This window comes from Ursus americanus, chromosome 3 (genome assembly GCF_024610735.1).
Source record: "Ursus americanus isolate L20-20 chromosome 3, mUrsAme1.1.p, whole genome shotgun sequence".
NCBI lineage: Eukaryota > Metazoa > Chordata > Mammalia > Carnivora > Ursidae > Ursus > Ursus americanus.
In genome coordinates, this window is record NC_142129.1 from 97,396,138 (window position 1) to 97,412,161 (window position 16,024).

Consider the following 16,024-nt stretch of genomic DNA (forward strand, 5'->3'; position numbering starts at 1 on the left):
CAGCCTATTAAAATACTTATTTGGAGGGGCGCCTGGGTGGCACAGCAGTTGAGCATCTGCCTTCGGCTCAGGGCATGGTCCTGGCATTGTGGGATCGAGCCCCACATCAGGCTCCTCTGCTATGAGCCTGCTTCTTCCTCTCCCACTCCCCCTACTTGTGTTCCCTCTCTCGCTGGCTGTCTCTATCTCTGTCAAATAAATAAATAAAATCTTTAGAAAAAAAATACTTCTTTGGAATATTTGCTTGCCTTTCTAGAGAGGGAGTTTATGTCTACAGTGAAGGACCTTCCCCTATGTTCCCGGGCTGTCTTCTCTCCCCTCTCACTGGTGGGAGAAGGACAGGGAAGGAAAAAGAGTATGTGGGATTGCACTGAACAAGCCAATGCTTGTTTAAATCTGTGCAATTTCAAGAAATTATGTGAAATCAGAAATACACTACAATGGTGATAAGAAAATGTTATTTTAAAAACACAGTTGTGTGGGGGCGCCTGGGTGGCTCAGTCAGTGAAGCGTCTGCCTTCAGCTCAGGTCATGATCTCAGGGTCCTGGGATCGAGTCCTTCATCAGGCTCCCTGCTCAGTGGGGAGTCTGCTTCTCCCTCTCCCTCTGCCTGTCACTCCACTCCCCCTGTTTGTGCTGTCTCTCTCTCTGTCAAATAAATAAATAATATCTTAAACACACGCACACAGTTGTGTGTCCACTAGACCTGGAGTTAGCATGACAGAGTCATGTGTGGAACAAAGTGGAACTTGACACGGTTCCGTAAAGAACCTGTGTCTGCCCTCATTAGGAAACAGCTCGGCAGTGAGTCATGTATGTAAAATACTTGCAAATTCAAATAATAGGAAAAACATGGGCTGGAAATAAATTCCTTCAGTCCTAGAGTAGAGTAGCTATCTATGCATCTCTGAGTCAGCGTGCCCCCGCCTGCACCCTTTCCTGTTTGCCAGCCCAATTTCCAGAGTTGTCCTTTCTACTTTCATGTGTGGGTGCTGGTGACCAGGGCTATTTCACAAATGCCTCTTTTCATTGCCCCTCTCCCCTCTCTTTTAATTCTTTCCTTCAGCTCTGCGAATATCCCAGGATACACCGGGAAGGTTCATTTTGCAGCCAGCCACCCAGCAAATTCTGATATTCCACCAACAACCCCATCACCAGACTCAGAAGTGCACCGGTAAGTCTGAGCCCTATTACTCAACGTGCTCAGATACACTGGGGGCGGGCGGGGGGGGGATCCTCATTATGGTTATTCCATTAAAGAACAATTACATACTAAGTAAATTTACATCATTTTTAAAAATGGGGTGTCAAGTCCAAAAGACAGAGCGTTCATTTTCCTGCTGTTACTGAAAGGAGCGTACAAAGATACTTAAAGCATGTAAGTGAGCAGCGTCTTTACCTCTCGGACTTACAGCTTTGCTCCCATATCACCCTTCTGCGTAATCCACAGAACACGCGTGGATACCTGGGGCCCATCACATGAGACACATATTTACTCCCTGTGAATCACCGCCTTATTTTTCACAAGAGACAACATTCTGTTGAAAGTCACATAGATTTTTAAACAGCATTTTGCAAATTGAAAGCAGTAGATGTCAGATGGAAGGCTCTTGCGGACTCCGTTATTTGGAGCTGCCAGAGAGAAGCAGCACATTATTGTTCATTATAACTCAAATCTGAAAACGTTTGATGGAAATCCTGGCCTTGCAAATAAGATGACACAGTGTTAAATGCAAATGCAGTCTTAACCAGGTCCAGTTGCTGGCTCCTGCAAATAAATAAATTATCCCAGTAGGTCGCTGTGTGTCTTGGAGGGGGAGGGAGGTGGTTCTCCCCCAAAGGGTGCCTTTTCTCCTTCTGGTAGAGCATCCATTGATTTATCAAACATTTACTGAGCATCCACTCTGGGCCAGGCACCGTTCGAGGCCCCGAGCACATGGGCTGAACAGACACGATCCTGGCTCTCGGGAGCTTACATTCTGGGGTGACAGCACAGATGCGTACAAGTAATCGAAGAAATAAAGTGATTTCAGAGAGTGCCATGTGCTGCAAAGAAGAAAAGGCAGGGAGTTGTAGTAGGTAGGGCCCGGCCAGGGTGCTGAGTTAGCTTGGCAGTCAGGGAGGGCTTTCTGAGGAGGTGACCTTCAGGTGGGGTCCAAGCCATCCCACTGGATTTCTTACATGTTCTGAAAGGCAGCAACTGGGGAGGGCCTCGTGCGCCCTGGTGGTCAGTGTGTCTGGCTGTTTATTCTCTCATTCACTCACGCCTTTACTGGTTCATTTGTATGTTCTTTCACTGGGTCAAGAAACGTTCATGGTGCTCCAGGAATTTATAAGAACTAGACCCAGTTTGCAAGGAGCTCACAGTCTAGCAGTGAGCCAGAAACATACAACCGTAGTAGAGGATGACGCGTGTCACTCTAATATTGTCACTCACGTGGGTGAGTGTTATCTCTACACGAGACTATCCAAGTGTTTTGTACCTGCCAACTCATCTTACCAACCCAGAAACCCCACGAAGGTGGTGCTCTTGTTTCCCCATTTTATAGATCAAGACAGTGAGGCAAACAGAAGGTTCCAGGGGATCTGCATGGGGGGCACTAAGGAAGGCTTCACAGAGGAAGGGATTCATGCCCTTAGTCTCACAGATATTTGCGGGTCAGGCTGTGTGTGGAAGGGTTGGCTTATTCCAGGGATCCCACACATGAAGCCCCTCACCATGCAACCATGGAACCATAGAGGACCTTGTGTGATCCTGTGTATGAGGCGCCCAGATCATTGCACACCCTGTATGCATGACCTGGTTCCTCAGGCAGTGACTGGGCAGAGGGAAGTGCCTGCTGACAGAGCGCTTCATCAACTGATCTAAATTCTGGGTTCGCTGATTGCTTAGAATCTCTGGGCCATCTGATAAGAACTATTTTAAAGGAGGTCATTGGCTTTCTAGGCTACTATTTTGCATTCAATCAGTTTTCTCTCAGGACACCTTTTCCAATGTCACAGATCCATTTGCAAAGGCAGAACTGACGGAAATTTAGACAATTAATGTATTTTATTTCACTGAAGGGCCTAAAGAAACAATGGCAAAATTAAATGTATTCTGATGTCTGTCTTTTCAACATAGTGTCCACAAAGCTGGAATCATACACTGTGTCTGGGTAGTTAATAAGTGAGAAGAGACCTGATGATGTTTTTCCAGGGCAAATGTGAACATTCCTGATCCTTTGCCTTCTTCCTTCGTGATCCATCTTCTCTCCATGTGTCTCAGACCTTGTCTCTGACACCCGGTGGGGCTAGCACATTTTCCCGGCCACATGATCTAGCTGTAATGTGTTCTACTACATTTCAAAGAAATCTGAATTTCCAAGTGGAAAACCATTCTCCACTGTTACTGCTACTATTACTACTGCTTCTAATGTTACCGGTGCTGTTCCTGCTGTTACTAATGTTACTACTGCTGTCCCTGCTGTTACTATGTTACTGGTGCTGTTTCTTCTGTTACTAATATTACTGCTGTTCCTGCTGTTACTAATGTTACTGGTGCTGTTCCTGCTGTTACTAATGTTACTGGTGCTGTTCCTACTGTTATTAATGTTACTACTCTTGTTACTACCTGGGAAAAGGAGACTCAAGTCTTTTGGACACACCTTCAAACCCAAGTTTAGGCCCATTGCTGACCCCTGGGAAGCCCCATGCTCACTACCCCACACACAGTGCCACAGCTCTGTCATCTTGTTGTCTCAGAGTGGGGACTGAGGACCCTCTGAGATGGCTTCTCTGGGGTCTTATACTTGGGGTGCACATAGGCTCTAGAAACAGACAGTGGCAGCAACCCAAGGATCACTCACAAGGAAGCAACCAACCTGTGTTGAACCAGGTGTCCAGATCTCCATCCCTGTGCCTGCCCCCGATGGCAGCATCTGACAGGCACTAGGGCTTGGCAGTGAGAAAACACAGTGGAGTGTTCAGATTTTAAAGAGCTCTTTCTAACATAAGGAGTTCCCCTGGCCCTTGAGATCAGAGAACATCGGGCCTGTGAGGTTCTCCATCATGAAGCATCACCTCTCAATTTTTATGACACGATATGTAACGTATTTTTGCCGAAAATTCCCTGTGAAAGTGGGAGTCGAGGTCTCTCTCTGATGAGTATCATGAGAACTTAGTGAGCTAACTTCCTCCTGATGGTGTCTGACTGATCTGCTCCATTTTCCTGTTGTTTCTGAGAGGCTGTCTGCACATGGACATGCCCTGGGCACTCCTGAACCCCGGCTCTGGTATTCAGCCTCACTGCTGCTAGGAGCCTTCACTGCCCCGTGGTGGCCACTTAGGCTGCTTGTGCATGTAGCCCACCTCCAAGTGTTCTGCTGGATTCTCCCCTCCCTCCCCCAACATCAGAATCTCTCCTGCCACCACTGCTTCTGTCTCCTTTCCCCCAAAGACAAGGTCTTGCTCTCCCAAAAGTTCATTCTTCCCTCTGAGCACATCCTTCCCTCTTCAACACTGCTCCCTCCCTCCTGCTTGGGAAGAAACCCAGCAGCCTCCAATTCCAACGTTGCCAGTCAACAATGTTCCTGCCCACCAGAGGAAGCCTGGTAAGACCACCAGGAGAGAAGAGACCATTGACACCATTTCATACAGAGGGTGGGCTGGTGCATTTGCCATGGATCTTTGTGCCTAGGAGGCTGCAGTGGGGGTCCAGGATTAAGAAGTTTAGGCCTTGAATGCTGATGCCAAGGGGTTGTGGTCCATGTGGTCCCAGTAACACATTTTGAGCAAGGTGTATAGGACAACTGTGTCTTAGACTGATATTGAGATGAGAATAGCAAGGAAAGAGATTACTGGATGAGATTGAAGTGAGGGGCAGGGGTGCAGGAGGTGGGGGAGACCGATGTTGTGAATCTCCCTTTTCAAGAGCAAGGGAATGCACATGGGTGTTTTTCCTCATCCTGTTTCCATGACAGTCTGGTGTTTCCCTCACACCAGAATTCCACCTGCATAAAAGCTTGAGTTTGCACTTCAACAGCCATTTTCCACAACATAATAAAATATTATGACTTCATGATAATCATAGCATTAAAAAAGGGGGCCTGAGTGGCTCAGTCAGTGAAGCATCTGCCTTTGATTCAGATCATGATACTGGGGTCCTGGGATTGAGCCCTGCATGAGGCTTCCTGCTTCTCTCTCCCTCCGCCCTTTCCCCCAACCCCTACTCATGCTCTCTCTCTCTCTTGCAAATAAATAAAAATCTTTAAAAAAAAATCATAGCATTAAAAAAAACACTTTAAGTTGCTGTGTGCTCTTTAACTTTTGCCACATATGAACACCACACTATGTGTGGGATTCAAATAGCAAATTCACAGCAAAATTGCCACTGGCTGTATATAGTTTTTCAAGAGAGTTGGCTTGACCTGTGTCCACACTGGGAAGAACACTTCAGGGTATGAATAGAAGTTGGGAAAGCATTATTTGTATAGTGTTCTCTATTTTTATTTTCTTTTAATTCCTACAACAGACTTAGTAGACAGCATTATTCCTGCTGGCTAAATGAGCAAACTAAGACATGTGAGGTTAAGGATGTCATGTGAGGGCAGTCAGCTAAACCCCACTGGCAGGGGGAAACCCACTCTCAGCCTTACATGTGGATTGTCCCACCCCTACCCTGAGCCTCTCCCCACATCCACTATGCCGTCCCACCTCTGTCTCCCTGCACCCCTTCTTTTTTTTAATTTTAATGTTTTTTTATTATATTATGTTAGTTACCATACAGTACAACCCTGGATTTTAAAGTAAAGTTCGATGATTCATTAGTTGCATATAACACCCAGTGCACCATGCAATACATGTCCTCCTTACTACCCATCACCAGTCTATCCCATTCCCCCACCCCCTCCCCTCTGAAGCCCTCAGTTTGTTTCTCAGAGTCCATAGTCTCTCATGCTTCATTAACCCTTCTGATTACACCCCTTTCTTTATCCCTTTCTTCCCCTACCGATCTTCCTAGTTCTTATTTCCATAGATGAGAGAAATCATATGATATTTGTCTTTCTCTGCTTGACTTATTTCACTTAGCATTATCTCCTCCAGTGCCGTCCATGTTGCAGCAAATGTTGAGAATTCGTTCTTTCTGATAGCTGAGTAATATTCCATTGTATATATGGACCACAACTTTTTTTTTTTTAATTTATTTATTTATTTATTTATTTTTTAAATGATTTTTTATTATATTATGTTAGTCACCATACAGTACATCCCCGGTTTCCGATGTAAGGCTCGATGATTCATTAGTTGTGTATAACACCCAGTGCACCATGCAATACGTGCCCTCCTTACTACCCATCACCGGTCTATCCCATTCCCCCACCCCCCTCCCCTCTGAAGTCCTCAGTTTGTTTCTCATAGTCCATAGTCTCTCATGTTTCATTCCCCCTTCTGATTACCCCCCCTTTCTTTATCCCTTTCTTCCCCTACCGATCATCCTATTTCTTATGTTCCATAGATGAGAGAAATCATATGATAGTTGTCTTTCTCTGCTTGACTTATTTCACTTAGCATTATCTCCTCCAGTGCTGTCCATGTTGTAGCAAATGTTGAGAACTCGTTCTTTCTGATAGCTGAGTAATATTCCATTGTATATATGGACCACAACTTCTTAATCCAGTCATCTGTTGAAGGGCATCTCGGTTCCTTCCATGATTTAGCTATTGTGGACAATGCTGCTATGAACATTGGGGTGCATATGGCCCTTCTCTTCACTACATCTGTATCTTTGGGGTAAATACCCAGTAGTGCAATGGCTGGGTCATAGGGTACCTCAATTTCTAACTTTTTAAGGGACTTCCACACTGTCTTCCAGAGTGGCTGTACCAACTTGAATTCCCACCAACAATGTAGGAGGGATCCCCTTTCTCCACAACCTCTCCAGCAATTGTTGTTTCTTGCCTTGTCAATGTTTGCCATTCTAATTGGCATAAGGTGCTATCTCAGTGTGGTTTTGATTTGAATTTCCCTGATGGCTAATGATTTTGAACATTTTTTCATGTGTCTGTTAGCCATTTGTATGTCATCATTGGAAAAGTGTCTGTTCACATCTTCTGCCCATTTTATGATTTATTTGTTTCTCGTGTATTGAGTTTGAGAAGTTCTTTATAGATCTTGGATACCAGTCTTTTATCTGTAGTGTCATTTGCAAATATATTCTCCCATTCCGTGGGCTGCCTCTTAGTTTTTTTGACTGTTTCCTTGGCTGTGCAGAAGCTTTTTATCTTGACGAAGTCCCACAAGTTCATTTTATCTTTTGTTTCTCTTGCCTTTGGAGATGTGTCATGAAAAAGTTTGATTTGGCCGATTTCGTAGAGGTTGCTGCCTATGTTCTCCTCTAGGATTTTGATGGATTCCTGTCTCACATCGAGGTCTTTCATCCATTTGGAGTTTATCTTTGTGTATGGTGTGAGAGAGTGGTCAAGTTTCATTCTTTTGCATGTAGCTGTCCAACTTTCCCAGCACCATTTTTTGAAGAGACTGCCTTTTTTCCACCGGATGTTTTTTCCTGCTTTATCAAAGATAAAGAGCCGAGGGTCCATTTCTGAGTTCTCTATTCTGTTCCATTGTTCTATGTGTCTGTTTTTGTGCCAGTACCATGCTGTCTTTGTGATCACAGCTTTGTAGTACAGCTCGAAATCCGGCATTGTGATGCCCCCAGCTTTGTTTTTCCTTTTCAACAGTTCCTTGGCGATTCGGGGCCTTTTCTGGTTCCACACAAATTTAAGGACTATTTGTTCCAGTTCTTGAAAAATGTCCTTGGTATTTTGATTGGGATAGCATTGAAAGTGTAGATTGCTCTGGGTAGCATGAACATTTTAACTATGTTAATTCTTCCGATTCATGAGCATGGAATATTTTTCCATCTTTTTGTGTCTTCTTCAATGTCTTTCAAGAGTGATTTGTAGTTTCTAGAATATAGGTCCTTTACGTCTCTGGTTAAGTTAATTCCAAGGTAACGTATGGTTTTTGGTGCTATTGTAAATGGGATGGATTCCCTAATTTCTCTTTCTTCAGTCTCATTATTCGTGTATAGAAATGCAACTGATTTCTGAGCATTGATTTTGTATCCCGCCACATTTCTGAATTGCTCTATAACTTCTAATAGTTTGGGAGTGGATTCTTTTGGGTTTTCCATATAGAGTATCATGTTATCTGCAAAGAGAGACAGTTTGACTTCTTCTTTGCCAATTTGGATACCTTTTATCCCTTTTTGTTGACTGATTGCTGTTGCAAGGACTTCTAGTACTATGTTGAATAATAGTGGCGAGAGTGGGCATTCTTGTCATGTTCCTGATCTTAAGGGAAAGGCTTCTAGCTTTTCCCCATTGAGAATGATATTTGCTGTAGGCTTTTCATAGATGGTTTTTATGAGCTTGAGGAATGTACCCTCTGTCCCTACACTCTGAAGGGTTTTAATCAGGAAAGGATGCTGTATTTTGTCAAATGCTTTTTCTCCATCTATTGAGAGAATCATATGATTTTTGAATTTTTCTTTCTGGATAAAATCTAAGACACATAGATTTGTGAATGTTGAACCACCCTTGTATCCCAGGGATGAATCCCACTTGGTCATGATGGATAATCCTTTTAATGTACTGTTGGATTCTATTAGCCAGGATCTGGTTGAGAATTTTGGCCTCCATATTCATTAGGGAAATCGGTCTATAATTCTCCTTTTTGATGGGGCCTTGGCCTGGTTTGGGAATCAAGGTAATATTGGCCTCATAGAATGAGTTTGGCAGCTTTCCTTCTGTTTCTGTTTTTTGAAATAGCTTTAGGAGAATAGGTATTATTTCTTCTTTGAATGTTTGGTAGAATTCCCCAGGAAAACCATCTGGGCCTGGAGTTTTGTTTTTTGGAAGGTTGTTTATCACTGACTCAATCTCTTCATAATTAATTGGCCTGTTTAAAAAATCAATTTCTTCCTGTTTCAGTCTTGGTAGTTTATACGTTTCCAGGAAGGCCTCCATCTCTTCCAGATTGCTTAATTTATTGGCATAAAGCTGTTGATAAAAGCTTCTAATAATCCTTCCAATTTCATTGGTGTTGGTTATGACCTCTCCTTTTTCATTCATAATTTTATTAATTTGGGTCTTTTCTCTATTCTTTTGGATAAGTCTTGCCAGTGGTCTGTCAATTTTATTAATTCTCTCAAAGAACCAGCTTCTAGTTCTGTTGATCTGCTCTACTGTACTCCTGATTTCTAATTCATTGATTTCTGCTTTAATCTTGGTCAACTGCTTCCTCGTGCATGGATTAGGCCTGTCCCTCTGTTGCTGTTCCAGCTTCTTGAGGTGAAAATATAAAAACTGCATTTTAGATTTTTCTATTCTTTTGAGTGAGGCGTGGATGGCTATGTATTTCCCTCTTAGGACTGCCTTTACAGTATTCCATAAGTTTTGGACCATTGTGTTTTCATTCTCGTTGGTCTCCATAAATTGTTTAAATTGATTTTTGATTTCCTGGTTTATCGAATCATTCCTGAGCAGGATGGTTCTTATTCTCCAAGTGTTTGAGTTTCTTCCAAATTTTTCCTTGTGGTTGAGTTCCAATTTCAGAGTGTTGTGGTCTCAGAATATGCAGGGAATAATTTCAGTCTTTTGGTATCAGTTGAGACCTGTTTTGTGACCCAGAACATGGTCTATTCTTGAGAATGTTCCATGGGCATTAGAATAGAATGAGTATTCTTTGGTTCTGGGGTGTAGTGTTCTATATATATCTATGAGGTCCAACTCGTTGAGTATGGCATTCAAAGCTCTTGTTTCTTTGCTGATTTCTTGCTTAGGTGATCTGTCTATTGCTGATAGTGGAGTGTTGAGGTCCCCTACTATTAGTGTATTTTTATCTATATGTCTCTTTATTGTGGTTAAGAGTTGGCTTGTGTATCTTGCTGCTCCCCTGTTGGGGACATATATATTTATAATTGTCATATCCACTTTTTGGATACATCCTTTAAGAATAATATTCCATGCTCATGGATCAGAAGAATTAACATAGTTAAAATGTTCATGCTACCCAGAGCAATCTACACTTTCAATGCTATCCCAATCAAAATACCAAGGACATTTTTCAAGAACTGGAACAAATAGTCCTTAAATTTGTGTGGAACCAGAAAAGGCCCCGAATCGCCAAGGAACTGTTGAAAAGGAAAAACAAAGCTGGGGGCATCACAATGCCGGATTTCGAGCTGTACTACAAAGCTGTGATCACAAAGACAGCATGGTACTGGCACAAAAACAGACACATAGAACAATGGAACAGAATAGAGAACTCAGAAATGGACCCTCGGCTCTTTATCTTTGATAAAGCAGGAAAAAACATCCGGTGGAAAAAAGGCAGTCTCTTCAAAAAATGGTGCTGGGAAAGTTGGACAGCTACATGCAAAAGAATGAAACTTGACCACTCTCTCACACCATACACAAAGATAAACTCCAAATGGATGAAAGACCTCGATGTGAGACAGGAATCCATCAAAATCCTAGAGGAGAACATAGGCAGCAACCTCTACGAAATCGGCCAAATCAAACTTTTTCATGACACATCTCCAAAGGCAAGAGAAACAAAAGATAAAATGAACTTGTGGGACTTCGTCAAGATAAAAAGCTTCTGCACAGCCAAGGAAACAGTCAAAAAAACTAAGAGGCAGCCCACGGAATGGGAGAATATATTTGCAAATGACACTACAGATAAAAGACTGGTATCCAAGATCTATAAAGAACTTCTCAAACTCAATACACGAGAAACAAATAAATCATAAAATGGGCAGAAGATGTGAACAGACACTTTTCCAATGATGACATACAAATGGCTAACAGACACATGAAAAAATGTTCAAAATCATTAGCCATCAGGGAAATTCAAATCAAAACCACACTGAGATAGCACCTTATGCCAATTAGAATGGCAAACATTGACAAGGCAAGAAACAACAATTGCTGGAGAGGTTGTGGAGAAAGGGGATCCCTCCTACATTGTTGGTGGGAATTCAAGTTGGTACAGCCACTCTGGAAGACAGTGTGGAAGTCCCTTAAAAAGTTAGAAATTGAGGTACCCTATGACCCAGCCATTGCACTACTGGGTATTTACCCCAAAGATACAGATGTAGTGAAGAGAAGGGCCATATGCACCCCAATGTTCATAGCAGCATTGTCCACAATAGCTAAATCATGGAAGGAACCGAGATGCCCTTCAACAGATGACTGGATTAAGAAGTTGTGGTCCATATATACAATGGAATATTACTCAGCTATCAGAAAGAACGAGTTCTCAACATTTGCTGCAACATGGACGGCACTGGAGGAGATAATGCTAAGTGAAATAAGTCAAGCAGAGAAAGAAAATATCATATGATTTCTCTCATCTATGGAACATAAGAAATAGGATGATCGGTAGGGGAAGAAAGGGAGAAAGAAAGGGGGGGTAATCAGAAGGGGCAATGAAACATGAGAGACTATGGACTCTGAGAAACAAACTGAGGGCCTCAGAGGGGAGAGGGGTGGGGGAATGGGATAGACCGGTGATGGGTAGTAAGGAGGACACGTATTGCATGGCGCAGTGGGTGTTATACACAACTAATGAATCATCGAACTTTATATCGGAAACCGGGGATGTACTGTATGATGACTAACATAATATAATAAAAAATCATTAAAAAAAAAAAAAGAAAGAAAGCTGGGGTAGCAATTCTCATATCAGACAGATTGAATTTTAAAGTAAAGACTATAGTTAGAGACACAAAAGGACACTATATTATTCTTTTTTTTTTAATGATTTTTTATTATATTATGTTAGTCACCGTACAGTACATCCTCGGTTTCCGATATAAAGTTCGATGATTCATTAGTTGCGTATAACACCCAGTGCACCATGCAATACGTGACTTCCTTACTATCCATCACCGGTCTATCCCATTCTCCCACCCCCCTCCCCTCTGAGGCCCTCAGTTTGTTTCTCAGAGTCCATAGTCTCTCATGTTTCATTCTCCCTTCTGATTACACCCCTTTCTTTATCCCTTTCTTCCCCTACCGATCATCCTATTTCTTATGTTCCATAGATGAGAGAAATCGTATGATATTTGTCTTTCTCTGCTTGACTTATTTCACTTAGCATTATCTCCTCCAGTGCCGTCCATGTTGCAGCAAATGTTGAGAATTCGTTCTTTCTGATAGCTGAGTAATATTCCATTGTATATATGGAACACAACTCCTTAATCCAGTCATCTGCTGAAGGGCGCTACCCCAGCTTTCTTTTGAGGTCCATTGGCATGAAAGATGGTATTCCATCCCTTTACTTTCAGTCTGAATGAATCTTTAGGTTCAAAATGAGTCTCTTGTAGACAGCAAATGGATGCGTCATGTGTTTTTATCCAATCTGCAACCCTGTGGCGTTATGGGAGCATTTAGGCCATTTACATTGAGACTGAATATTGAGAGATATGATTTTAATGATGCCATTTGTCAGTAAAGTCTTTGTTTCTATCGATTGTGACTTTGTTCTGTATCACTCTTGGGGCCTTTTTACCTTCATAGGACCCCCCTTAATATCTCCTGTAGGGCTGGTTTCAAGGTTATGAAATTGGTCAATGACTGGCGATTCTGGAAGGTCTTTATTTCTCCATCAATTCTGAATGACAGCCTTGCTGGATAAAGGATCCTTGGCTGTATGTTTTTCTCTGAAAGAGCTTTAAAAATGCCCCCCCCAACTCTTTCTCTCATTCCAGGTCTGTGTAGACAGGTCTGACGTAATTCTGATACCTTTGCCTTGGTATGTGAGAAATTTCTTTGCCCTGGCCACTTTCAATACTGTATCCTTGGATCTAATATTTGCAAATTGCACTATGACGTGACGTGGCGTAGGTTTGTCATGGTTGAGCTTGGGAGGGGTCCTCTCTGCCTCTTGGACCTGAATGTTTGTTTCCTTTACTAGATTAGGGAAGTTCTCAACTACAATTTATTTAAATATCTCTTCTAGACCTCTGTTTTTCTCTACCCCCTCAGGGATGCCAATGATTCTGACATTGGAACGTTTCATTGAGTCAGTAATCTCCCGTAACCTACATTCCTGAGCGTGGATTTTTTTGAGTCCAGATTCTATTTTAGCTTTCTCTTCTACTAACCCATCCTCCAATTCGCTGATATGTTCTTCTGCCTCATTCACCCTGGATGTCAGGGCCTCTAGTTTTGACTGCATTTGGCTCATAGAATTTTTAATTTCTGCCAGATTCGCTCTCATTTCCACCCTTAGAGATTCTATATTCTCATTAACATTTTCGTTAATACTTTTTTCAAGTCTGCACATCATCTTGACCATTGTTACTCTGAATTCCATTTCTGATAATTTGGTTATATCCATATCCATTAGTTCTGTGGCAGAGGCCACAGACTCATTGTCTTTTCTTTGCTGGAGGGGGGGGAAGTTTCTCCTTCTCGTCATTCTGATGAGGAGAGGTTGCGGGGTTGTCCAGAGCTCAAATTATTGACCGGGACCCAGGCCGTGCGCCCTTGTTTTATAGGGATCTTAGGTATGTGGGCTTCTTGATTTTTCAGCCTGCCTTCTGGGGAAGGGGCCTGCAGTGCCCATACTCAGGCAACCCTATTTGGGCAGATTCTTCGTGTCCCCTGCGAGGGGGAATGGGAATGGGCACACTGTGAGCCGGTATTTCCAGACTTTTGTTCACTGGCGGCTTTCCCTGGTGGTTTGCTGTGCCTCTTCTGAGAGTCAGAGGAGCAGTGGCCGAATCTCAGCCTCTGTCTCAGAACAGAGGGATTGCGACCGTTCTCCACTGATGTTCTGGCCACTTTAACTCGGTTTCTGTTGGTGCTGCTCAACCCTGCAGCGTCCCGGGATGTGCGCCCCATACCTGGCGTCTCAGCCCTCACTTCCAGGGCCGGCGCATCTCTGTCCTTTTTGTTTCTAACACCGCCAGCCGCCTGCCGCCCCTGCGCGCTCCTGGAGCTCCTGGTCTCAGTCTGGTTCCAGTGAGCCTACCGGAGCTCAGGTTTTCAGTCTGGTCGAGCGTGTTCCCTGGCTCACGGTCTCAGTCTGCTCTCTTGCGGGTGCTGGTCCGTGAGTCCGCCCGCTCCCCCATGCAGGTGGCTACGGCTTCCCGGCACCCAAACACGGCGGCTCCCTCCCCCTTCCGTTTATCTTCCGATATCTGTGCACAGTTTCATGGCTCCCCGCTTAGTACCTCAATACTCCATGCTGGAGATGTTCATTTTTAGAGATCCAGATGTATCTTCCTGAGTCTCAGGCTGATTCCGTGGATGTTCAGGCTGGTCTGGTACCTATCCAACTCGACTCAGGGGACTGACTGAAAAAGGAGTTCCCTACTCCTCTGCCATCTTAACTCCCTCTCCCCTGTACCCCTTCTTTATCTACCACCCTGCTTTCATCATGACTCACTTAACGCCTCGCTGACATAGACTCTGGGGGATGTCCTTTCTCAGCCCAGAGAGGTGACTCTCTGTGCCTCTTGCCCCAGGCTTGCCCCCATAAAGACTTTGTGTTGTAACGTTTGAGTACCTCCTTTTGACTACATTTTCTATTCTATTTGTTCTTAGCACCTACTGTAATTCTAGGCACAGGGGAGATTTTCAGTCAATGAAACTGATTACAATATACTGCACGTGATACAATAAATGAAACAGTGCACACAAGGATTAATCATTCCCAGTCTCTTTCTGTTATGTGCTCTCCTACACATGTGTGTCATTGGTTGGAAAACAGATGAGGTTATATATTTTTATGTATATTTTATGGATCACTTTTTTTCTTTTTTTTTTCTCCACCCCTTTATAGTGTCTTACGGAAAGAAATGGAAGTTGACGTGTTCCGTCACCAGGCTCCGCTGTCTCAAATGGTCACAACTGTAAAACCCTACAATCCCTTCAATAAGAAGCAACAGGAAACTGTAGGCTACTGACAAGGGCCTGCCCTCTGAGTGGGACTTATGAACCTCAGCCTTGGGGAGGCACCACATATGGTACGATGAGGAAATAAAAGACCCAGGCACGTTCTGGGTGTGTCCGCAGAGGTCGGATGAGGTCTGGTGCTCTTTTCTGCCTGAGGTAGAGTATCCTGGACCCCAACCCCAGTCAGTTGCCTGACCCAGCCCTGGAGTGCCACCATTCCATGATGGCAGCCAAGATTTTCTGGAAGACTTCAGTAGCAGCGGTTCCATTTCTAGAAGATTCCTCTTTAGAGTTGGAATGCCAGGTCTCCCCAGAGGTTTCATGGTTTGGCCATGTTAATGCAGCAATCATAACTGCAGAGCCTAGATCATAGATTTTGTGACCACAGACTATCCAATCAAAACCCCATATGTTCTTAATGGGAAGACTGAGTGGCTGAGAAAGTGGTGAAGTTTGTTCCACAGATGGCGTATGGGACAACATCTATGATAACAAAGGACAAAATCATCCCTTGCCTGGCCATAATGTTTCTCTTTCAGAAAAAGAAGCATCCAGGCTCCACGAGGCTCAAGGGGCAGCAGTGACCAGTGGCGTCCACTGTAGGGTCAGTGTGTGGCCTGCCTGGGCCTTGGCCAAACACAGCACCAGCTCCAGAATCACTCAAGAGTGAATGTAGGCTGTGTGGTGTCCCTCCAGCCACACAAATGTAGTTTTACTTGTATACACGTAAAGTTTATTTCTATTTATACACATATCTATAGATCTTGTCAGAGTCTACAAAGTGCTTTCACAAACCTTAGCTCATTAGATCCTGCAAACCCACAGCAAGCATTTTACAGGTACCTTGCTGTTTTATGAACAGCTCAACGAAGACAAGAAGTGAAGTATTTATCTCAGGTCATGCTACTAATAATTAGTAGGGTTAGAACTAGAACTCAGGCTTTCCTTACATTTTTTTTTTAAGATTTTACTTATTTATTTGACACAGAGAGAGAGACAGCCAGCAAGAGAGGGGACACAAGCAGGGGGAATGGGAGATGGAGAAACAGGCTCACTTCAGAGGAGTCCAA

The 16,024-nt window shown here is 43.5% G+C and overlaps 1 protein-coding gene across 1 annotated transcript in view; it reads left to right on the top strand.

Annotated features, from left to right (window-relative positions):
• Nucleotides 1-15,030, top strand: part of SPMIP7 (sperm microtubule inner protein 7) — a 68,542-nt gene extending 53,512 nt beyond the window's left edge. Inside the window, exons 8-9 of the mRNA XM_045788534.2 lie at nucleotides 1,067-1,174; nucleotides 14,842-15,030. Coding sequence (XP_045644490.2) covers nucleotides 1,067-1,174; nucleotides 14,842-14,965 — 232 coding nt within the window. The 3' untranslated portion in view covers nucleotides 14,966-15,030. The remainder of the gene's footprint in view (nucleotides 1-1,066; nucleotides 1,175-14,841) is intronic.
• The last annotated feature ends 994 nt before the right edge of the window (nucleotides 15,031-16,024 follow it).